Genomic DNA, 25,600 nt, shown 5'->3' with positions numbered 1-25,600 from the left:
ATTTTAGCATGCAAATGAAGGGGAAAACGTCAAGATATCGGCCCTAAAAATCGGCAGGACATATCGGCCATCGGCTGACCCTGAACTCTAAACATCGGCATCGGCATCGGCTATAGAAAATCCCATATCGGTCGATCTCTACTTCACAGGATTTGTTTGAGAATGTCTCCAAATAAGTGTGTTTTTGGATGTGAGGGAAAGTTAACCGTGTTCAGCTTCCCAAAGAACCCAACGTAACATGAACAGTGGATGCAGTTTGTTTTTCCGGGGTAGCAATGGAGTGTAGCAAGTGAATTTGTGTGTTCTCGTCATTTCAGTGACAGCATGCCTCCAGGAGCTCGGCTTTTTCCAGGGAGAATCGGAAAGCTGTATTTTTCTTTTATAAATATGATAAAACTAAAGACTTTTTGGAGATATGAAGGAAGCCGTACTATTCCATAGGTACTCAAGATTAATATGCGATTAGGTGAAACGTCTCAGGTTATGAATGTAACCATGGTTCCCTGAGTAGGGAACGAGACACTGCATCCTCTAGGGGTCGCTATAGGGAACACCTTGTTGTGACCCGTGTCTGAAGCATACATTGGAAAAAAAAAAGCTTGTTGCTATTGGGAACAGTATACCCACGCCGCCATGCTAAGGGGAGTGCAGGCCAGAATCATGGCGAGCACTAAGTACCAACTCTACCATTTCCACGGGAGTTGCCCCTGGGATGTTTAGATGGCTGTCTGTGACAGTACCCCTTACAGCCAAAGGCCTAAGCTACATACCCAACTTAATTTTCAGGGCCTCGGCCCAGGGTAGAGCTGAAAGCTTGGGATCAGGAAAGATTCCTTTAAAGGGACACGGCTAAGAACCTAGCATTTTCTACCAAATCTTGCCTGTCACATAGGGGCTACCGCTAGCTTACGCATAAGCTTGCTGAAAGAGCTGTCTCAACAGTTCTCTAGTAGCAACACCGTGTTTAGATAGGTATCCGAGGATACATAGGTGGAGTGGTGCCCAAGATGAACGGGGCTTTTACCAACTCAAGAAAGGGCACGAAGCAACTATACCATTGTATTGTAAAAAATAAATAAATAAATAAATAAAATAAATAAATAAAGAAAAAAAATATATAATTATTAAATACAATAAATAAATATAACAGTTAAAAGACAATACTCATTTTAATGGCCGTTTTACTTTCTATTTCAAACATTAAAACAAGTTTTTATTTTGGCAGACAACTGCAAGTAGACCTTAAAGCTTCTCGTTTGTTGACAACAGATTTATGAACATTTGTCATGAAACATTTGAGAAGATGGTTGGAACGTGTAGCTTTTTTTTTTAAATGCATGCTATAACGGACCCAAACTCACAACGCCTGCAGGGATCCAGTCACAACATTTCCAACAAACTGAGTTGCTCCAAGACACTGAAAATAGTGGCCAATACTCTGCTCACTTTTAAAACAACATGTATCACTACATTGCAGCCTTTGTGATTTAATAACAGCATTAAACCATATTGTTTTCTCACAACCATGTGCTGTTATAATTCATAAAGTTTCCGGCAATAAAGCTAAATAAAAAATTGTTTCATATATTTGCCAGTGCAGATATTTACCTGCATTTAGAGTTTAATGTTGGACATTGTGTAAATGAAATGTAGTAACATACATTGTCAACAGGTCTTGTTAGTCTTTGTTAGTACTGACCGGTTTAAGTATGGTGGCACTCTAATTGTTAATGTAAAGTGTCTGTGCTAGAAAAGGTTATATTCCAGGTATGGGAGACTTGGTAACTGAAGTATTATTAAATTCATAAAGCTGCTCAGTCGCCATTATGTCCTTGAGCAAAGCACTCAGGCTCCGGGGGGACAGTCCAATTAATACGTTGCAAATCGTTTTGGTTTAAAAGCATCTGCTAAATGATATGTAATTTAATATGATGTACTACGTGTCTCAAAATAGCACCTGAAGCTCCTGTCAGGATACCTGCTAGTACGTCCCTTTAAGTGACATAGCAAATAATTAACACTTGAGAAATCTCCTGTGTGTTTAAAACAGGCAAACACTATACTCACAATGTGTTCAGAGCTCTAAGCAACATCTAAAAACCTTTATAGTGTACAGACACATTCTGCATGTTGTGAATGCGATGAGGGGCTTATAATTGAACTGTCATTGCCAAAGCAAAATTAAAACTCTGATTATTCTGTAGTTACAGTGATAACCTCCTCAAGCGGTTATAAACTCAGAAAGTCATCACGGTAAAAATCTTCCATTGCAACTGGAATGAGCCTTATCGTATTTTATTTCTCACTAAGGTACAGTTCTGCTAATATGAAAGTTATTTGCCTGGTGACAGTTGGGGCCTGAGTATTTAATAACTGCAAGAATATCGTCACTTCAGCGTACATCTGTTCCTCAATTCCCCTTTTAATCGCAGGTTTAACTGGCTTCATCTGGAAACCACTTTTTTTGTGTTTATGTGCACAATATCGCCCCTCACAGCAGTGCAAAAAACCAAAGGTGATTCTATTCATAAGCATAATAGTATTCTCTTTACACAGAACAGAAAAACTGACTAGATATTGTCGCAGGGTTAAACATTTCAGATAACAAACAGAATAAAAAAAAAAACATCCAAGCGCTTTGAAGATTGAATGTTCTCTCTCATTTGACAAAACTTATTTATATTTTATAAATAATAAAAGGCAGTGACCACAACCATCAAGCTTCAAAAAGGAAAATATTATAACAGTATATTCATTATATTCAACAGTATATGACCTGTCTTCTGAAGCCATTCATTATGCTGCAGCTCTCAAATTTCATTCTCCATTCCACATATTGGAAAATGAGTGGTGTGTCAAATTAGATTACAACACATTTGAGTTGTGTTTTGGTGTCAATGACATCAAACCTGGCACTGCGCAAGAAAATGTATTTTTCATTTTGCATGTACACGAATGAAGTGAGATAAGGCAACAGTACTAGTTTACTACTTGATAGTCCTTTGTGAAAAGGAAGTATATTTTAGCAAACTTTTAAAAATAGTTCTATGTAAATAATACACTTTACAGTATTATAAGGTTATAAGGTTGGTAATAAAAAGGTTACTGGTAGCCATTGACTTCCAATTCCATTGCTTCACTGCTCCTGTACTAGGTCAACCGAATATTTGCCTACTTAAAAAAAAAAAAAAAAAAAAAACATTAACCTGCAATATTGTAGTGAAGAAGGCATATTCAGATGTTTGGAGAGCATTTAACATAATACGTGCCAAAATTGCTAAATGTCACATATCACAAAAGTAACAGACACAAACTCAAATTTGAATTTTGGGTGACATACATTCGATGTACAAACCAACACATCTACACATGAACAGATGAATGAATATGCATAAATGACTTGTCAGCATTTTCAAATATTAAATTTTCCTAATAAGCCTACATCATGTTAATAGGTTGAATGAAGTAAGGCTTGCAAACTATTACACATGTCTAGCAGGTCTGGAATACACCTGCACCACTTGTAAGTCCTTTTTGCCTCCAACAGTATTCCCACAAAGCACAAAATTTCATTTAGAATATAGTCATTCATCTGTTCTCATAGGGTTTAGGACTATAAGTGTAGCAATCCTTCAATAGACAAATTGCGATGGTGGCAATTATAGCCGGATACAATTACGAACGCTCAAAGTCAATTAGCTGCGGGAATCTATTTGGCCAGGAACTGCAAGTCTTTTATGCCATATTCATTAGCATAGCAAGAGTTCACAGTAGGGAGTCCATTGTGCATGCTGAGTGCAAACCTACCTCCCAGGATATGACCAGCTCATGCCTGCGGCCGTTCCCTCCTCTCACGTTGGCAGGGGCTACTGACGGAACTGCAGACACAGAAATAGTGCAATGTAATAATGCATTAAAGTATTAGCTTTTAGTAGCTAAAACCTCTATGCAAAAATGCGAGTGGTGCATTACTTGCTAATGACTACTAATGATTAATGAATGCTTGGCTGTTAAGACAGAGGAGGAAAATTTACTCTACACATGTAACTCTCAAAACCACAACCATGAATTACAAATTCAAGAAACAGTATAGCACTCACTAAACACACCTGACAGCTTTAGTCTCACAATCAAGCATAGGAAATAAAGAAGAAAAAGCTAAATGGGAATAGTTAAACCAAAACTATAAAATACTATATTTATTCATCAGTTATCACTTATTTACTCAATTACTCGTGTAAACAAATCCGTAATTACAAAGGCGTTATTTTGTGGGATAATAAATTAACCAAGGCCCATGGGAAAAACTTGTTTCTATATACATTTATTTATTATTTTTTTAAATCCAGCAATGTACCTACATACACATACAGTTTACTCCAGTTCCTAGATGAAACTGAATATTAATGACAGTAAACACCATTAACTTTAATTCATTTTCACACAAATTATGATTATTTTTATGCAGTTCCATTTGCACAATACTTAATGTTCACATTAAATTAAGGCATTTAACAGACAAAGGCTTGTTAACTCTGTCAATTAGATTCAAGTTTAGTGTAGGCGGCGTATTAAAAAAATAAATAAAATAAAATAAAAAATTAACAAGATGGACCATTTACTTTATTAGTGCCAATCACTGGACATATCATTTCCAAACTGCCACAATACTCTACAACAACCAATCTAATAAAAGCACACTTTTAGCACCACTCACTGTACATTTAACATACTCTGTGAAGATTCTTCAGAAATTCTTGTTTTGGGCTCCATAGCTAAAATTAACAGCACATCGGTTTTGGCATGAGGGAGAGTAAATAATGAAAGAACTATTCCTTTAAGAAACAAACAAATGAATGGTGGCATATGATGACAAACTAGTAATTCAATCAACTTTAAATAATGATAAAAAGTAGCTGTCATTGTATTTGTGTTTTGTTGCTGCGTAATCGGTCAGGCCTGCTGAATGTTTTTTGAACCAAAGTGTCTTGAAGCAAAGGGTTTTGTTCTCCGTAAATAGAGAATTCTGCAGCCTCTTTGCCTGAGGGCACAAGTGCCTTTCTGCTTCAGCTCAAACACAAAAACTTGTTTAAATTCATGTAAGCAGCTTATTTTTCACTTCGCCTCCAATTAAAATAGAACCAGGGTCACCCTGGATGTTCAGATGGGTGACGGCAGTCGTAAAAATGTGTCACAACACACAGCTACATGATCACCCCCCACCCCCCAAGTGGAGGATAAATGAGGCTTGAGAGAAGACTGTTTGTTTAGATTTCCTTTCTTTTGGATGGTGTTTAGCTCAGTGATATTCATGGGTGAATGAACCAGTGACAGATACCTGCTTCCTTAGTGCGGACCGCTCTGGAGGGGGCGCTCGGGTCACCTGTTCCTATGCCATTCGTGGCCACCACACGAAACTCATACTCCACCCAGGGGTTGAGCTCCACTGCCATGGCGGACTCCATGTTTCCTGTCACCGGCTCTGGATCTAAGGGGGATGTGGAGCACAGCGTAGAGGTACCAAAACAAGTGAGGAATCAATACAGCTTAAAACACAAGCAAAGATTTAAGATTTGACAACTACTGAGATTAAATCACTGTAGACTGGAGGCTTTTCAAAGTAATGTTGAGTGATATAGTATGCTTGAGCTACACACACACACACAGACACACACAACACAAACAATACAAATAGTGAAATACAAATACATGCGTATAGAGAGGAAGAGGAAGAGAGAGAGAGAGAGAGAGAGAGAGAGAGAGAGAGAGAGAGAGAGAGAGAGAGAGAGAATGACACATTCTGAACACCCCCCCCCCCAAATTCTAAATTTTCTAAATAATGTGAACAAAATCTTTTAGAATGTATCCTGCTCAGTGTTTTCAGTAAAGTTTTAAGTTGTATTAAAATAAACAAACAAACAAACAAACAAGCAAACAAACAAACAAACAATCAAACAAAGTTATTCAATACAAGAAACACATGAAATAATTTTACTAATATAATAATAATAATAATAATAATAATTATTATTATTATTATTATTATTATTATTAGTAGTAGTAGTATTAGAGTAATAAGAATGAAACTTTTTACATTAGTGGTGGCACCTTAAATTTGAGAGATAAGTTTTAATATGTTAAATTCTCCAAATATATCATGATCCATGTGTTAAATTTACACATTTCATTATTTTTCTTTCAGAATAGTTTTTTTTTCCTTCTCTTTACTGTACATAGACAGCTGACTTCTAAGACAGCAGCCAAACTCAAATGCAACTTTACAAGTGACTGATTTGGAACAGTGCAAATGTTTTCCATTAGCATGTCATTATGATGTTCTATAAGCATAAACACATGCCATGATTATTATTTAGCCAGAATAAACAATTATGCTGCCTATGTTTTCTAACAGCCTTTGCATCGAGTGCTCTTGTGATTCTGTAAATGCTTCTGCTCACTAAGCTGAGGAACGGAGCCAACATCTAGTTTTCTAACATCATAGATCGATTTTGAACAACATAAAAAGTCAATACTGGGTTTTTCTTTTTTTAACCAGCTAAGCACAAAGCATTACATTTCTGCAACAATGATGAATACAAAATGCCTCTGATTTAAAGAACAATTTCAACAGCAATACCTGTCACAGCTGCTGTCTTTCTAAAAACTCAGAGTTTTGATGGCCATGCCCTTGTTAAAAAGAAGTGTGCTTAACTGTATTAAATGTGCACTTCTAGTGTACTTAAAAAATAAATAAAAAGAAATGAAAATACATATACACTGCACGCTAAAAAGAAAATACCCTAATAAAGTCTTTACTTTAAAGTATATTTTAATACATAACTTTTATATTTTACTTATCTTTTATCAAAATTTAAGGATGTACACTGATGAAGTGTGTTATTCAATATTACAACTTATGTAATTACTAATAGTACATATGAAGATGTCCTTACCTAATTTTTAAAGGGTTAGTTCACCCAAAAATGTAAATTCTGTCATTAATTACATAGCTTCATAAAACTACGGTTGAACCACTGATGTCACATAGACCATTTAAAGACGTCCCTACTACGTTCCTGTGCCTTATCATGGTAGGACCCTTGCTGTCTATGGAAGGTTTCATCAAAAATATCTTAATTTGTGTTCCAAAGATGAACGAAGGATGGGTTTGGAACGACATTAGGGTTGAGCAATTAATGACACAGTTTTCATTTTTGTGTGAACTATCCCTTTAATTGGGTCAAAATTGCACTCTAAAGTTCAGCTAAATGCATTTAATATATATTTACGCTATAATAAATTTTATTTTATTTTATTTAGCATGAAGCTATAAAGAGAATAAAAAAAACATTGTATTCAGTTTGGACTTGAGTATATTGTTTTAAAGTATATTGTTTCCATAATAAGTACTATTTCTAAAAGAATGCTTTAGCTTTGAATAAGAGATTGAAAAATGTTTCCATTGCTTCTAGTAAAGTGAATTTGTGATTTAGATTTCTCTCTCTTTTGCTCAAGTCAACACATAAGAGACACCAGACACAAGATTATGTTTGCCCAGAAGACTGGCTCCTCTTTTCACACACATCATTTCAGCCCAGACACACACTTGGCTTAGGATCAAACCTCTGGGCTATCTTCTGTCTACAGTTAACGGCTGTACATAACCTGTGGGACCAGAGTCCCGCTCCAGGAGTGAGACTGTGAGATGATAAACTCCCAGATGCTCTCCACATAATTTCTCTCTTTCCCGCCTCTGGCTTACCCCACCTTATCTCACTGTTTCTCTTCTTCAGCCTCTCTATACTTTTATGCTTTAGGTTTTTCTTTTTCTTTTTTTTTTCCTGACCACACATGCCTTGATTGCCTTTGCATTCCTCTGAGTTTTTCATTTGTAGTTGGTGTGCCTTTCTGGCATGCCAAAAACTACATTCATATTGCCACTGGCTCTTGGGCTTTTAAATAAAGCTTTTTGAAAAATTGAACAGTACGAGAATCCTTACAGGTGCAAGAATAATAAATAAATAAATAATAATAATAAGTGGCTTAAGAAATGTAAGTAACATACATAAATACAGTATATACAGTACAATATAGAAGTTAAGTACAAATGGCATAGTATATTTCCCTTTACCATGAATGCCATGGCGATACAAGTTGACTATATTTTAAAGACATTAGAGGTAATTATGAAAATTACATAATTACATATAAAGATGCGTCTACACCGTCTGACCTTTACATCAACAGGGACTTTAATAACACTGCATAAATACAGTACATAAACATTAATATGGAGTCTGTCCTCTGCAGCTACAGTATAACAGCTTTCACTCTTATTTCAAGGCTTTCCACAAGATTTTGGAGTATTTCTGGTGAATCTTTTGCCCATTTGTAAAGCGTTTGTGAGGTCATGCACTGTTGTTGGACAAGAAGATCTGGCTCTTAATTTTCATTCCACTTAATCACAAAGTTGTTTAATGGTGTTGAGGTCAGGGTTTTGTGAGGGCTAGTCAAGGTTTTCAACTCCAAACTCATCTAACCATGGCTTTATGGACCTTGATTTGTTCACCGGAGATAGAAAAGGACCTTCCATGTCCCCTGCCCATCCCCTGACAAAAGCCCTATATCCCTCTTCAACCACACATCACATTTGGTACATTTCAATCAGGCAGTTAATGTCTTCAGAGCAACAACAAAATCCAGACTCACCCATCAGATTACCAAACAAAGGAGCTTGATTCACTCTGTCACTCTGCAACTGTGCTTCTCAAAGTCTGGACTCAGTCCGGATACAGCAGACTTACAAAACTGTGTTTCAAAAAACCTATAACAGCTTATATTGAAGCCAATCCGACAAAACTACATTTGGTGGAATGTTCCACTTTATTGGAATGTCTCTCTTTGTTAACACACCTGATTCAGATAGTCAGCTTGTTAGAAGTGAGCTCTGTGCATGAACTGTGTTCCCACTGACATGGTCTCTTCACAGTGTTCATTGCTCCCTACTACCTGACCAGGGGAAACTGTTGAAGATTAATTCACTTCTGAAAATTCATTCACAGATTTGTGCTGATCAACATGGACAAGTCTGACATCATATAGGCTACCTCGGTAAATATTAAATTCACCCCTCGCACACTTCAATGCACTTTGAATGGAACATTTTCATTTGCTTCAATCGCTGGAATCATGGCGGAATATCCTGTGATGTCCGCTTCGCAGGGCACTTATGTTCAAATAGAACAAACATCTGAAGCCATAAGAGAAACATACAAAATGTGCAGAGCAGTGGGGCGCTAGGACTGGAACTGAGAACCGGTGTAATGCATGCTGATTAACTTTTATTATTGTTTATAGTTATATGGAAAATAAAGTGGTTATCATTCAACTCATTTTTTTCATCAGTAGTGTTATTTGGGATTTTAATTTTGCCAAAGGGAGGTCCTGTTTTTCTATATTATAAGCCCGGCTTTAGATACTTTCACTTTCGATTTTGTGATCTTGTTAGGTTTTACATAAAAAGATAATTGTCTGTTTTGCTTACATCTATACACCTTTCACATTTTAAGACAAAACAAAAAAAGATGGATTCATTATTTTTAATTAAAATGCACAACAACAATAAAACAGTAAGATTCAATGACAAACTAGCTTACAAAACATTTATTAACAAAAACAAATAAGATGAGGCATGGCATTTGCCTACACATGCTCTATTAGGCCAAAAAGCCTAATGACTAATAAAAATATAATAATAAAAAAGAGCCTGAATAATGTGAGGTAAAAAAACAGAACAAAAAGATGTTCACCTTCTCTTGTTTAAGAAGTGGTCTTTTACTTTACTTTAGCATGAAAATCATCAATATTTGCGTAATTTTTGCCACGCGAACCTTCGCGTGTACAAACCAGGCTCTACATTCGAAGTGCTGCCCAGTTCAAAGAAGTTGTCCTTTGATGTTTCTCATATGTAACATAAATGGCAGCTTTTATGCATTGAACAATGCGGAGGTCGCGATAGGGCGACCGTTCACAAAATTGAGCCAGTCGCAGTCTGGAGACCTGCACTTAATAGGAGCCTAAATATAACCAAAACAGGTTATTATTATTTCTGAGCTTGAGCGCAGAATGCATATAGCCTATTAAAGTATGGTTAACATATTATTATTTTAATCAATTTAATATAACGTGCAAATAGTTGAATAGAAAAATCTGTAGTTTAGCACAAGGAAGTGCTCCATTTTTTTTTAAATAAAATGCTATAATGACAAACGAAAAGTGCGACAGCTCTAAATCACGTTGTTATTGCACTGAACAAGTTATGCATGCATAAGGATCAAATGTTTTTGTAGTTGTTGTTGTTTTTAGCACCCTAATTAGATTATGAAGAATTATTTGTTGATCTTATTTTGACTTTAATACATAGCCTACCTTCCGCAGGATATTTTCAATTACTTTCAAAAAGTGGTAGGGACAATATCGACCCTGGCAAAAAGTGGTGGGGACATGTCCCACCCGTCCCACCAGCAAATTATGCCTATGAGTGTGACCATACCCCATCCCTGCAGAAGAAGATCAACGCCTGCTTCTACATCAATGCCTGTGTAGCCCCGCCCACTGATTCAAATGTCTTCATGGCTAAAACATCCTACTACCACAACAAAATTAACAGCTGTTGTGACGCTCGGACACTCTTCAAGACTTTCTCTTCTCTTCTTAATCCGCCGCCACCACCTCCTCCATCGACTCTTACAGCGGACGACTTTGCAGTTTTCTTCACAAATAAGACAAGATCCATCAGCGACCAATTCTCCACACCGCTGACTGAGGACAACTTCACAATGACCGACGCACACTCTTTCTCCTCCTTCTCCCCACTCTCAGAGATGGACGTCTCCAAACTTCTCCTGTCCAATCATCCTACTACTTGTCCACTTGATCCGATCCCCACTCACCTCCTTCAAGCGATCTCTTCTTCAGTCATACCTTCGCTTACTCACGTTATCAACTCCTCTCTTCACTCTGGAACATTTCCCTCAGCATTCAAGCAGGCTCAGGTAAGCCCAATGCTCAAGAAACCATCTCTAAATCCAGCGCTTCTTGAAAACTACAGACCGGTATCCCTTCTTCCATTCATTGCAAAGACACTTGAGCGAGCTGTGTTCAACCAGTTTTCTATGTTCCCTGTACAGAACAACCTCCTGGACAGCAACCAATCTGGCTTCAAAAGTGGCCACTCAACTGAGACTGCTCTGCTCTCGGTTACTGAAGCCCTGCGACTAGCAAGAGCAGCTTCAAAATCCTCGGTACTCATCTTACTGGACCTTTCTGCTGCTTTTGACACTGTTAATCACCAGATTCTCCTGTCCACCCTCAGAAAGATGGGCATCTCTGGAACAGCACTCCTGTGGGTTAAGTCCTACCTCTCTGACAGATCCTTCAGTGTGTCTTGTAGGGGTGATGTTTCAAAGTCACACCACCTTGCTACTGGGGTTCCTCAAGGCTCAGTACTTGGACCACTTCTCTTCTCAATCTACATGACAGCATTAGGATCTGTCATTCAGAAGCATGGCTTTTCTTATCACTGCTACGCTGATGACACCCAACTCTACCTCTCATTCCAACCAGATGACCCGACGGTAGCTGCTCGCATTTCAGCCTGTCTGAGTGACATCTCTAGCTGGATGAATGACCATCACCTTCAGCTTAACCTTACGAAGACAGAACTCCTGGTGATTCCAGCTAACCCATTGCTTCATCACAACTTCTCTATACAGCTGGGCTCATCAACCATTACTCCTTCGAGGACAGCTAGAAACCTAGGAGTTATGATGGATCATCAGTTAAGCTTCACAGACCACATTGCTACAACTACCCGGTCCTGCAGGTTTGCCTTATACAACATTAGGAAGATTAGACCCTTCCTGTCAGAGCAAGCAACCCAACTTCTTGTCCAAGCTCTTGTTCTCTCCAGACTGGACTATTGTAATGCTCTCCTGGCGGGCCTTCCTGCATGTACTGTCAAGCCTCTGCAATTGATCCAGAATGCAGCAGCGAGGGTTGTCTTCAATGAGCCAAAAAAAGCTCACGTTACTCCTCTCCTCATCAGGTTACACTGGCTACCAGTAGCTGCTCGCATCAAATTCAAGGTACTGATGCTAGCCTACAAGATGACCACTGGCACGGCACCAACTTACCTAAACTCATTGGTTAAATCTTATGTGCCCTCCAGAAGTTTGCGCTCTGCAAGTGATCGACGCCTTGTGGTACCATCCCAAAGAAGTTTAAAATAACTCTCACGGACCTTTTCCTGGACTGTGCCCAGCTGTTGGAATGACCTCCCAATCTCAATTGGTACAGCTGAGTCTTTACTCATTTTCAAGAAACAGCTAAAGACTCATCTTTTTCGCCTGCACTTAACCAACTAACACTAGCACTTTTCCTTTTCTTGTCTTTTAATTAAAAAAAAAAAAAAAAAAAAAAACCTACCTATACTAGACTAACTGAGACTTGTCATGACACTTGTATACTGTTGTTGTTCTCTTGTTGACCTGACTGCTTCTATTGTTCTCATTTGTAAGTCGCTTTGGATAAAAGCGTCTGCTAAATGATTAAATGTAAATGTAAATTCACTCATGTTGTGTAAACAATGAGAGAGGCAAACTCAAGTCCATGCAGAAAACAAATAATAAACTTTATTTGATAACCTTTATTTTTTTAAGAAGTTCCAAACCACATCAGTAAACCACATCAAACCACTTCATTTTACCACAGATTCGTTTACAAAAAAGGCACAATTTGACGCAGGATTTTCAGAGAAATTGAAACTAAAAGACGAGTTCTACTTAAGTGGGTTAAAAAAGTGTTTGGAAACATTAAGTTTGCACGAAAGTATACTCTTTAAAAGTAGATTATTTAGCATACAAGTACGAATTTGCTGTCTGAACTCTACAACACACTGAGTCACTGTGTAATTACAAAAGTCAAACGCTGCTAAAGTTTGTTGCATCCCCAATGGTCTTTATTGCTCATGTCGCCTCAAATCTCTTATTGGAAATTAATGACTTTGAAGAGGGATGCAGACTAAAAAACATGAAGTGGTAGCGGTGTTTAAACACTCCAAAGTAAAGGTTTTCTTTTCTCCCTCCTAGGTTCAGTACTTACAGCATTGTGTACACAATAATTGTGCCTTATCTGTCTTACTGTCATTCCTGTGGAATGTTCAAACTGAAAAGAACGATTCATCCATAAAAAGTGGATAATAGCAGATAATTACAAGTGATGTTACAGTCAAGGTACCTAAAATAAAGCTATTTAACTCCTGATAGCAATACAAAAATAAATAAATAATGAATCTTATTTATCAGACAAATTACTAAAAAATCAGAGCTAGATAATTGGGTGAATTTCAAAAATCATGTCAGGAATGTGTCTAGATTATATATATATATATATATATATAGTATAATGATAGTATGTTCTTTATGTAAAATGTCATTTTCTTTATTAAATTTTGAGATGAAATAAATACAAATTCAAAATGATGGTAAGTTTAACCTACTAATGACCTTCAGATTAATTTGCCATCAGATTTCAGCCAGTGACATTTAAAAAAGCAAAACAGACATTTAATTTGAGGCCCACTGAGCTCTTGTCTCACATCCTTACAAACAGATGGGAGGAAAAGTCAACTCCCAGTGCTCGAGTCTGCATTCAGTGACACTGTTAGCAGTCATATGCTGAAAGCCAAAGGTTTGAAGAGAGATCTTATATAACAAGAGATATAGGAGAATTTGACAGTCAGTGAACATTAAAACTTAAAATTTCACATCGAACTTGATGTAAGTTCAATATGGGTCCAATACTAACTTAAAAGGAATTATATACAGTGTATTCAACTATTTTGAAAGAAGTATCTTGTGATCTTGAGCTCTTATGCTCAAGGCTGCATTTATTAAATAAAACGATAGTAAAATGGAATTATTGTGATAATTGTGAGTATTGCTTTTTTTCATGGAACCATAGTACATTTTTATAGTACATTTCAAGACTCCTTGATAAATAAAAAGAACAGCATGTATTTCTCCTTGCTGAGTAGAACTATTAAAATAATAATAATAATAATAATTGATAATATGAAATGTTTCTTGAGAAACAAATCCATATTAGAATGATTTTTGATGACACTGAAGACTGCATAATGACTGCTAAATATCACATACAATTTAACAATGATCGTCAATTTCAGTCAGGTGTCAGGCCCCACCATAGCACAGAAATTACATTTGTTAAAATTACAAATGACTTGCTTCTAGCATCAGACCAAGGCTGCATGTTCAACACTATAGATCATGACATACTCATAAATCGATTACAAAACTATACAGGTATTCAAGGGCAGGCTCTAAGATAGTTTAGATCCTACCTGTCCGATCACTACCACTCTGTTTATTTAAATGGAGAGTCATCTCAGTTATCACCAGTAAAATATGAGGTGTCACAAGGATCTGTCCTAGGCCCTCTGCTATTTTCAATATACATGTTGCCCCTTGGTAATATTATAAGAAAATACGGGATTAGTTTCCACTGTTATGCTGATGATACTCAACTATATATCTCAACAAAATCAGATGAAACCTCTAAATTATCTAAGCTAACAGAGTGTATTAAACATTTAAAAGATTGGATGACCAATAATTTTCTCCTATTAAATTCAGATAAGACAGAGATATTACTTACTGGTCCAAAACAAAAATAGACTGATGTACTGTTACTCCCTCAACAAAAATCTGGGTGTTATATTAGACAGCAACTTGTCTTTTGAAAATCATATTTCCTATGTAACACAAACAGCATTCTTCCATCTTAGAAATTTTACCAAACTACAAAACATGTTACCTGTTTCTGATGCAGAAAAGCTAGTTCATGCATTCATGACCTCTAGACTGGACTATTGTAATGCACTTCTAGGTGGTTGCCCTGCATCTTCAATAAACAAGCTACAGGTAGTCCAAAATGCAGCTGCTAGAGTCCTTACCAGCTAGATCAAGAAAATATGATCATATTACAGCAATTTTACTCTCTCTCTGCACTGGCTACCTATTAAGGTCTGTATCAGTTAAAAAATATAATTACTTACCTATAAGGCCCTTAACTAGTCTTTTACCATGCTACAATACATCACGCTCCCTAAGGTCACAAAACTCTGGACTTTTGGTAGTACCTAGGATAGCACTAAAGTCCACTAAAGTCGGTAAAGCCATTTCGCATTTGGCTCCCAAACTCTAGAATAGCCTTCCTGCTAGCTTTCGGGATTCAGACACACTCTAATTAAATCTAGATTAAAGACACATCGTTTTGGCCAGCAATTCAAATAATGCATCTCATAATCTTGAACTGCAGTTATATCTGATCAAATGCACATTATTATTCTTCAGCTTGGTTTAAACTAATTAATTTTACTTTGTTGGAACAAAAGCTATGCTAATTGTATCTCTATTTGTTTCTCTGTTTCTGCCACAGGATTGACATCCTGTGGTAACTGGGATTTAAACAAGCTTCAGTCTGGATCCAGAACACCTGAAAAGTTTGATTGCATCATATAAAGATTGCTGTTAATAGTGTTCATCATCTGTTTGATTATGACTTTAATTTTTCCCGTAAATTTCTGCCATATGTACATAACCTAACAGTCACCACTGATAAGCTACTACTAAATATTGTAGAAACTCAATTTTCTGTAAACTTGTTTTGCAACGATTTGTATTGTAAAAATTGTTTATTAGTTTGTTTGAATAAAATCTGAACTGCTCGTAACTTGCATCATTTTAACACACACACACACACACACTGTGACATTAATGTGTATGTAAGTGATTACCGGTTTTTACTGTTTGCCAGCCCAAAGAGACAGGGCTTCGTGCCTGTACATTGTAGGTGGTGATTGGACTGTGATTGTCAACTCCATGGCTCCATGACAACGTCGCCGTGGTATCCGTGATCTCCTCTACAATCACCACTCCAGGAGGTCCAGGAGGGCCTGGAAACAAATGCCACCACTGAGTCAAACTAAACTGAAGGATACATTTAAAAGACTTTCACACACTTTATTTATTTATTTATTCATTTTTTACTTATGATTATTTCTTCCAGTGATTTAATAATAACATCTAGAATTTTTTACCCTGATTATCCACTGATTGGGTGGACCATGTTTCTCAGTATTCAAAAGGATTTTATCACTATTATTATCTACAGGTTAAATGTGCATTACTGGTCAAAACTTTTAAATAATGTACCATAGTCAAATTTAAATTCTGACAGGAATGAAAATGAAGCTGTGAAGGACAGAAGTACAATGTGTTCAATCGATTTTACTGTTGTTTCACATTGTACAGATTGTTTAGCAGAGGAAGAAGAAGAAAAATAGCACATGCCATTATAAAATCTTATAAAAATGTCTCACAGTGCTGCTAGCAGTGAAAAAGTGAAAAATAAACATATTAAGATATATTTGAAATACATTTATTTCAAGCCAAGTATACTACAAATACATTATATTATGTGCTTAAGAAAAATACACTGGAATTGTACTTTTGGCAAACTGAACTGGTAAACTTAAAGTCTGCGAAACTGTAACAGCTAATTTTGTACTTAATGCACTTTAATTGTGTGGAAGTAGTGCTGAACTCCAACTGAAGATCTACTGAAGTATATCGGATTGTGCTATAGTGGAATTGGAAAGTGTACTTTAGGTACACTTTAAATATTTTCCATTTAAAGACCAATATTATTAAAAGATCATACTATCCTAATTAATACTTACATTTAAACACATTTAAGGCTAAATGTGCATTGTGCACAAGTAGTGCTCTAGATAAAGTTGAATTATAATTATATACTGTAAGTTTCGAGCAAAATATCAGTAAATATGTAAATAGATTTGAACTATATTTAGTATGGCATTAATGTATTAAATATATATAAAAATGATCTAGGGTTTTCATGCACATTTTTGTTATTTTTTAAAGATGCATTTTCTGCTCACTAAGAGTGCATCAATTTGATTACTGTAAATATTGACATTTAATCAAAGTTAAAAACGGTGATACTGTGAAATCACAACAGGTCGGAAGAACTTTTTTTTTTATGTATTTTAAAGTATCTGGTAATGAGTTCTGTAATGGCAAAGTTAAATTTTTGGCAGCCTATACTCCTTTGTTTTTTTTGGTTTTGTTTTTATATCTCAAATAAATGCCGCCTTGGTGAGAGGCTTCTTTCAAAAACATCTCCCAGGAATCCTATATAGTTCAACCAATATGATGATGACTTGAAACTCCTGAAGTGTTTCCACTTTTTTGTCCCATATTCATCAGACGTTTAGCCAATATACGGACCGTAGGTGTGACGTTTGAGGCTGAGACTAATGACTGAGATGTCAAGAAATGTTGTGTATGTGTATACATGTGGAATTCAATTCCACTCAATCTCTACAAAGACTTTCTGGAGCATGGAATGATGTCTGGATTTCACACTGATTAAAGAACCCGCTCTCTTTTCTCTTCTTGTCCATTATGTGTAGTCTTTCTCTTAGGCATGGTTGAATGGTGAAAGTTTTAACTGTCTTTTATGCACATTTCTCAGCCTTCTGAATCAACGACTGGCTGAAGAGGAAACAGTTGTAACAGGGAGGCTGACAGCTGCTTTGTATAATGAAAGTCAATATTCTGTGTAGTTTGAAAAGAGATGTGTTAAAAGGTTGGACTGAAAGGTGCCTTTGCAATTGAGGATATTAATATGCATGGTGCATTCACCATGGCAGCAGCAGAAGGGGTTTCTGTTTTATGTTTGGATGGAGACCACACTAGGATTTTCTTGTCTGAAAGGAAGCAGTGCACATACGGAAGCGGTTCGACCAACATCATAAACACACGTGGCTGAAGGTCAGCTAGTGCAGACAATACATTTCTTTGTATGCCAAGGACGTTTGAGGCACAAATATGTTAATGACTGGAAGTGAGATTTTGTACAAGAATAACACCTAGTAGACATTGATGAAACTATTGTTAATTAACAAGCTGTTTATTAATTAAAAAGCTGTAACTTCTTATAGGAGGAAATTACTTGTGATTATAAAGTGCAAGAACTATTCGTAAAATATAAAGCAACATTTACAATTAGTAAGCAACCATAAGGTGATCCAGCTCCAAGAAAACAGTATATTTAGTTATTAATATTTATAGTTAATCATTTGTTAACATTAATATGCAGCAAGAAATACAAGTATTTTTTAAAGCAGTGGTTGTCAACCTTCCTGTTTCAAAGGCCTTGTTTTCAAACTTTTTTAATTAACAGAAGCTAGGATTGTTGATATTTAATGAATTAATCATGATTTTTTTTTCTGTAATATTTTATATTATGATATTCTATAATATTCAAGATTTTGATTCTGAATAATTTTAATTAATAATGTTATTTCAGTTAACATCTTTATTATTTGTGATTTAGCGCTTTAATTAAGTAAACTGAGCTCATCTTGTGACCCCCTTGGACGTTTTCTGGGCCCCTCTAGTTGAAAACCAATTTTAGAGTCACATAAAGTTATTACACTTTAATGAATTACCATAAAAAACACTTTTTTATTTTAACTATTTTATTTATTATTATTATTATTTTTTTTTTGATTTTAAACTATCGGGAAATGAATGAACTGTATAAAGTCAATGTGTAATATTTACACAACCTTGGTAATATCATTGGAAAAGATAATATTTCTGAACTGGATAATGTTGAGATTAAACATTCAGAAAACAAACACCTGTTTCTTTTGAATAATGCAGAGAAATAAATCATCAATCAATAAAACCAGGGAAATCTATACAGAAAGTCAACAGAGGCAAATTTGATTTCATGTTATTTGTAAACGGCTGTAATCACAGTTTTTCGTTATGAACTGCAACTTACCAAAAGCTTGTTTTAGGCGCACTCACCTCTAACCAGCAGTTCAGCTTCTGCAAGCACACTGTCTGCACTCGTCTGAGCACGACAGCCATATTTCCCAGCATGCTTCAGGAGGATGCTCCTGATCATCAGGTCTGCTGTGGAGGACTGCTAAATGGGGAGAAAATAGAGGAAGCACAAAGAAAAACAGAGAAGTGAGGGCAAGAGAGAAATAGAGCTCTGTGCGGTGCTTGACACCTGAGCAATGGGCTGCTAGCTGCTGCAGCCTCTATAGGCTTGTGTGGATTAAGAGATTCCTGTTCAGTTTAAGAGCACGCGCACCATTACTTTCCTCAATCTGCTCCTCTATGGAAATGAGAAACGCCCCAGGCGAGACTGCAAATAATTCAAGGTCTACAGGCAGCTCTTTAGTACAGGGGCTGATTTAAATTACAGCACATGAATCAGACAGCTGGGTGCTGCACCACTATCTGCCATGCATTGTCTCAACAAATATGTGCTACATGTGAGGAATGTTCTGCTTTAAAAAAATACATAAATATATCAAAGAAAGAAGTAGATTATAGTTATATATATATATATATATATATATATATATATATATATATATATATATATATATATAAAATGAATAATGAATGAATATGGGGTTATTGGAAAAATAAAAAGCTTCTTCTTTTTCTATTACAAAAACAATAGTTCTTCAGTACTTCTCAGTATAAAAAAAGATTTGTGCCATTAAGTTCTTTATGCAATAATCTGACAAATCCACAGACTCTCTCTTTTTAACTTGTCCATGAAAAAAAAAAAACTATTAATATTTTAGTAAATTCTACCTACTCTTGAGTGTGTTTGCTGAGCAGACATTTTCTGGGGTTCATGAGAACATCGTGTGGTACAAGTGACTCATAAAGTATTCATTAGCACTGAAAAACTAACAACTACATGAGAACATGTAAAAATAAAGTAATCAATTTTACATGGCTAATGCAAACAGAAACCCTGATGCAACTCGTGGGTGAAATGAACTCTAGTCAAGTCCCTAATTTATAAGCATCTGACTACTGATACACTTACCAACTTATTAATATAAAATATGAAATATCATCTGTAATAGTTCATTCTTAGAAACATTTTGGTACTTCTTACAGCAGTGTGGGTTGTGTGTCATCCAGAACTGAACAGAATTTAGTTTATTTCCAGTATAATACCTGATTTTGAAACCAATTTGAAATGAGGTACTTCAAAACACAATAAAATGTACAAATTACAATGTAAATGATTTTAAAAAAAATCTAATTTGCATGTCGATGTGGATGAAAGCATTGGCTAATTTATGGCAAGAAGGATCAATAAACACAAGCTTTAATCAGCTCATTTTACATGAATTACTTTCAAAACAACCCAAAACTCAATTAGCTGCTGTGCCAATTAGCAATTAAACACATTGTGGGCTAATCGAATATAACATCTCCTAAAGCCTGGCTAACACTGCACTTGAATGTGTAACAGTGACGAACGAACCAAATGTTGTTGTCAGCCGGAGGGAAGATTTCAGTATGAGTATAATCTGATAGTAAGAGGACACAAGATGGTTTGAACTTAATTGTGTCAGTCGTAGCTGGTGCTGAGGAGTGAGCCATCCCTATTAGGAGTTACACGAATGCATGCATGCATGAGATAAGGCAAATTCATGTTGGAGTAGTGAACAAGCAGTTTATGTTATTTTCAAAGCCAGCCAATCAAATTGGAGCTTGCCATTTTAAGAAAGATCTTTTTTTGTGTGTGTTTACAATATTCAAAAAGCCAGGGACTAACATAGTGCTGAATGCTCTTAAGGTATGGGCCATGATGGTTGACTATTTGTCCAGTACTCGACTAGTCTATTAGTGAGTTAGACAACCCAGTGATCCTTGACTGAAAATGTGTAGTTTGCTAATGCCGTAAGACCTATAAAGTGACATAATTTTTAGCAATATTTTAATACAGCGAAATGTTATATACAATACTGGTCAAATGTTTGAAACAATTAAAAACATTCATTTCAAATGTAATATATTTAGCAATATTACTGTTCAAATGCAGCCTTGTGAAATCACGTCAGTGGATAGTTTTGTGGTGGCAGAATGCCTGCTGATGTGTTCTAATCAGAGAGTGTTGTCAATCCTGCAGGAAGGGCGGAGGGTGTGTGGAGCTGCTGCTCCTCTGAGACTCTGATAAACATGATGGTGTGATTCACAGCGGGTCTTTCATCATGATGACATACGGTCCTGGCTGACCTTTCACTGGATTGATTCTCACTCCAGTTAAAGCAGGATTCGGTGCAATGTGGCATCCCTAAAATAAGTAACTGTGACTCCATCTGTTCAGGAGCAACAGATTGAAGATAGAGTTATGATACTGTTTTCAAATAACCATGAAAGTAGTAAAACTTAAAAAGGAAAAAAAAAAAGATAAACAATTATCTGTAAAATATCAGTAAAACCTATAACTTTGTTTTGTTTGTGTGTCTGCTTTTTTGATGTACAAAACATGTATGTAGAGACTTTAACACTTGGACTTGGGGGGGGGGGGGGGGGTATATTAAGAGTCTCACTTTCACATATGATTTCCTCCAACATTATTTTGTATCAGTTACTGGTACTGGATAATTTGTGATATTATCATATGTATAGTACTGACATAATTTCAGTGTTTTTAAAAGATATTTCCTTACTGTTAATGTCAATACCTGTATGCTGCAACAACCCTTCAGCCAATAATAATTTAAAAAATTAAGTTAAAACAGATATACCAAACAATATAGTGGTTTTATATAATAAATAAATAAATAAATAAATAAATAAATAAATAAATAAATAAATAAATAAATAAATAAAGACAGAGTGAAAGAGTAGACAGTAGTGTTTGAATTGAAAAAAAAAGTGTTATTATTTGCTGCTAACAATGACCAAATTAAGTTGATGCAAATAGTTTACAAAATGTTTATACTGAGTGATACTGACAGGAAATGTATGCAAATTATGTAAAAAGAGTTTACTGTTCCAGTAAAAAAAAAAAAATTCTTAAATTACCTACATCCAATATCATCCAAATGAATCATGTGACAATAATTGATTAAATGCTATTACTGACAGTTACTGCATATGTTTTAACAAAATTACAAAAAGCACCTATACTGTTATATACCTATACCATTACATACCTATAATTCACTGCAGTTCATAGGTAAAATTATCACTAGTGGCCACAAATTATGATTGTGGGGCAAACTGACAAAGGTTTATTTTTGCACGGTTCCTCTAACAATACTATGCTCTCACTTATAGTATAGTGCATTTATAAACCAGTATATTTTGATGGTTTTTCTGATGTAGTAAACTTGCTTGGTAACTCACCTGGTATAGCATTGCACTTGTTTAGAAAAAGTCCAATGCAACACACATTATGATAGAAGAGGCCAAAGACTTAAGAAGCAAATATAAGTTAATAATTGAAGCAAAGTTTACTGTTTGAATTTAAAAAAAATATAGCTATTTTTAATATCTGCCAAGTCAGGTTGATGAAAACTAATACTGACTGATATCGACATACTGTACCACAAATAAATCATTTATATTGCATATTCTTTAAAAATATCATAGTTCAAGTGACATTACTATCCAAAAACCACCAAATAATACCAACCAGATGACCACCAGACAGATGCACTGTTCATTATCTACAGTGTATGTCACCTACAGCATCAGCACAAGTACACAGAAGCACATCTGTGGTGAAGCTGCTTACTGTTTGAATGTACTCAAAGTGACCGCCCTCCCGCTGGGTGTTGAGCGGTTGATTGTTGAGCAGCCAGAGGAAGGACACATCCAGAGAGGGGTCATGAGTGACTTTACAGCTGAGCACCACACTCTCTCCCACTGTCACCTCCACCCGGATGGGGCTCAACTCCACCCGCATGGGCTCTGAAACATGAACATCACTCCAGAATCAGCACACAAGGACCATTTTACATCTGCAGCCATGTCAGAATCTCTGGATACAGTTAGTATTAGGAAAACCAATTAAATATTAACTACAGTAAAATTCATAATTGTCAGTTCGTAAATTTGAGGGAAAAAAAGGGAACATCGTTTCTAAGTTTATCGTCTAATATATTACACCTTGACAAACAGAAAATATACAACAGCTGGTCAGCTCACTAAATTGTGCCTACATAAATTGCTGCATTAAATTGTAGTGTATTATTTATTATAACATATTATCTACAGCTTGTGTTTTAGGAATGCCATCTGATGTCCGTATGCAGTATCATTTACTAATAATTTTAGTAATTAAAACCATGAGTTGTATCTGTTATTTTATTGACCTGAGCAATAAACATTTTTTTTATTTTTATTAGCTAACTTTAACAAAGATTTATAAATGCATTTCTGATTATTAGTACATTTTAGTTAATGCATAAACTAACCCTAATTAATGGGACCTTATTATGAGACCTCTAAAAAATAAAAGTTTCTCTGCCTCTGAAGTTTTCATTTCTACTGATGCAACTAACAGCAATACTCACCAACAATTTCATCATCTAACATCCAAAATCCAATCCAATTCTACACTATTTTTTTTTCTCTACAGTTTCACTTGGAAATATTTGACATTACATAAGCTTATTGCATTTAGCTGTGCAGTACATGCTATTTTTTTAATCATATATAAAACATGCATTATATCTGACTAGTATGTTACATTTCTGGACCTTTTTATCCCTCAATATTTTGCAGAGATTTCACTAATGTGACCATACATTATTACTCTGACATCGTTTTCTGGCATTAAGATGCATTTTCATCAAAAAAAAAAAAAAAAAAAAAAAAAATAATGTCCAAAAAGGACATTGAATATAGATGTGAATAGGGTATAAAACATTTTGAACTTTCCTCTTTCGATTGCATTCAGAGTAGAAAACTAATTTGACTAGGATAACATTAGTAGTGTAAAGGCTCAAATGGTTGAATGTGTTCAAATAGCCTCAAAAGGCCACCTACTCTCTGCCCACTGACCTAATATGTGAGCATTTTGGGAAGTGTGTTTTGAGGAAGCACACAAAAACAATCAATTCCAACATTAATATATTGTGCCAAAATTCATCTTAATACAAGATGCAAACAGCACCTCAGACTCTACATTACAGTGTATAATGAAATAGGGATTTTGCATGTAACATGTATTATGTATCTCAAGGGTCCCTTTCAACAAATACTCACATACGCTAACAGTGATAAAACCAAGCCAATCCGTCCCATGCCTCCTAGTTATTATCTGTTTTCTTGGTTAAGAACAACCTGCTCAACAATAGCGGTCCTAGGAGACAGTAGATGCTCTTGTGAGTAGATTCTTGCGCGGGCAAAACAAACATCTTCACGCCTGATAAGCCGCAATTAACTCCTCTTCCATCTGGCTCAGTCAGGCGGCGCTCTATTTGCTCTAGTGTGGTTAACCACGGGATGGGACTGATGGGATGGGGGCTGGAGGTTGATAAGGGTCTCTTACCTTTCACAAGAAGCACGGTCGTCAACTCCGCTGAACCGAACTGGTTTTCTGCACGGCACGCGTAGCTTCCCTCATCCGAGCGGCTGGAGTTAATGATGCGGAGGGTGTTATTCCGAAGCAACATGATCCTGTTAAAAATGGAGGATGTAATTCATCTGCCACAGAAAAAAACATTTCTTCACTTCTTCAGAAGGTGGAATAAACAAATTAGACCAAAATAAGAACAATGAATACAAAAACTAATTAGCATGTGTCTGTAATTAGAAAATATAACATTTATGTCTAAATAACTAATGGATTATACCACAGTATTACCACATTTTAACACCTTGGTAGTAAATATGGCGACCAGTCAGTACCATGTTGTGCAATATATTCATGGTAAAAAATAAATAATAAAAGATATTTAATTATTATTTGATTACAAAGTTTAAACGTATGCACCGTTCAAGAAGTAAAAAAAATCCTTTTTGGGTCCCACTTTATATTAGATGGCCTTTACTATTTATATTAATAATTTGATACAATGCACTTATTGTCAACATGATTTTACATTGTTCTTGCATGTAATTCCATCTGTAATTAATTACTGTAATTACATTTATAATTACACTAGTGCATAGTAGTTAAGGCCACCTAATATAAAGTGGGACCCATTTTTGTCTTTTAGTGTTCTGAAGTTCTGAGTAATTGTAAATATGTCATAAGAACAAACACAAACATGAAAAAACTGTTGTAGATTTTTTTAAAGAAATATTTAAAAGATTCAGGTTTTTGAAAAGCATACAAGATCTCAGAACTAGATTTCAGAAAGAACCGCTGAATCATCGTCGTAGTTGCACTCTGTGAACAAGTCTTGTCCTTCATTGTTATTTTAACATCTAGATTTAAAGATAATAGAGTCATTTAAAATGTTAATTGGCTGATAATATCTTAGTACATTGATGGCTATCAAAAGACAATAGCCAATTAACTGTTCAAAGCAATGAAAGGGCTGTTAATTATAACCATTAGAAGATGTAAAAGTACGGATAACATCCATTTATATAATTTAGCGAAATTAAATAGATGAAGTAGATGGTGTTGGTAAGGA

At 35.6% G+C, this 25,600-nt stretch overlaps 1 protein-coding gene across 3 annotated transcripts in view; it reads right to left on the bottom strand.

Annotated features, from left to right (window-relative positions):
• LOC132101274 (contactin-5) overlaps positions 1 to 25,600 on the bottom strand; it is a 205,368-nt gene that overhangs the window by 23,912 nt on the left and 155,856 nt on the right. For 2 of the 3 annotated variants that reach the window (XM_059506093.1, XM_059506095.1), the window contains 6 exons: positions 24,508 to 24,635; positions 22,747 to 22,922; positions 18,987 to 19,107; positions 15,878 to 16,036; positions 5,339 to 5,488; positions 3,808 to 3,878 (listed from right to left, as the gene is read on the bottom strand). In XM_059506093.1, the coding sequence (XP_059362076.1) occupies positions 3,808 to 3,878; positions 5,339 to 5,488; positions 15,878 to 16,036; positions 18,987 to 19,107; positions 22,747 to 22,922; positions 24,508 to 24,635 (805 nt within the window). The remainder of the gene's footprint in view (positions 1 to 3,807; positions 3,879 to 5,338; positions 5,489 to 15,877; positions 16,037 to 18,986; positions 19,108 to 22,746; positions 22,923 to 24,507; positions 24,636 to 25,600) is intronic. The other variant, XM_059506094.1, reaches the window with a different exon arrangement.

Source organism: Carassius carassius, chromosome 23, assembly GCF_963082965.1.
Source record: "Carassius carassius chromosome 23, fCarCar2.1, whole genome shotgun sequence".
In the NCBI taxonomy this organism is placed as follows: Eukaryota; Metazoa; Chordata; class Actinopteri; order Cypriniformes; family Cyprinidae; genus Carassius; species Carassius carassius.
The sequence above is the reverse complement of the archived record's forward strand: the minus strand, read 5'-3'. Positions and strand labels throughout refer to the sequence as shown.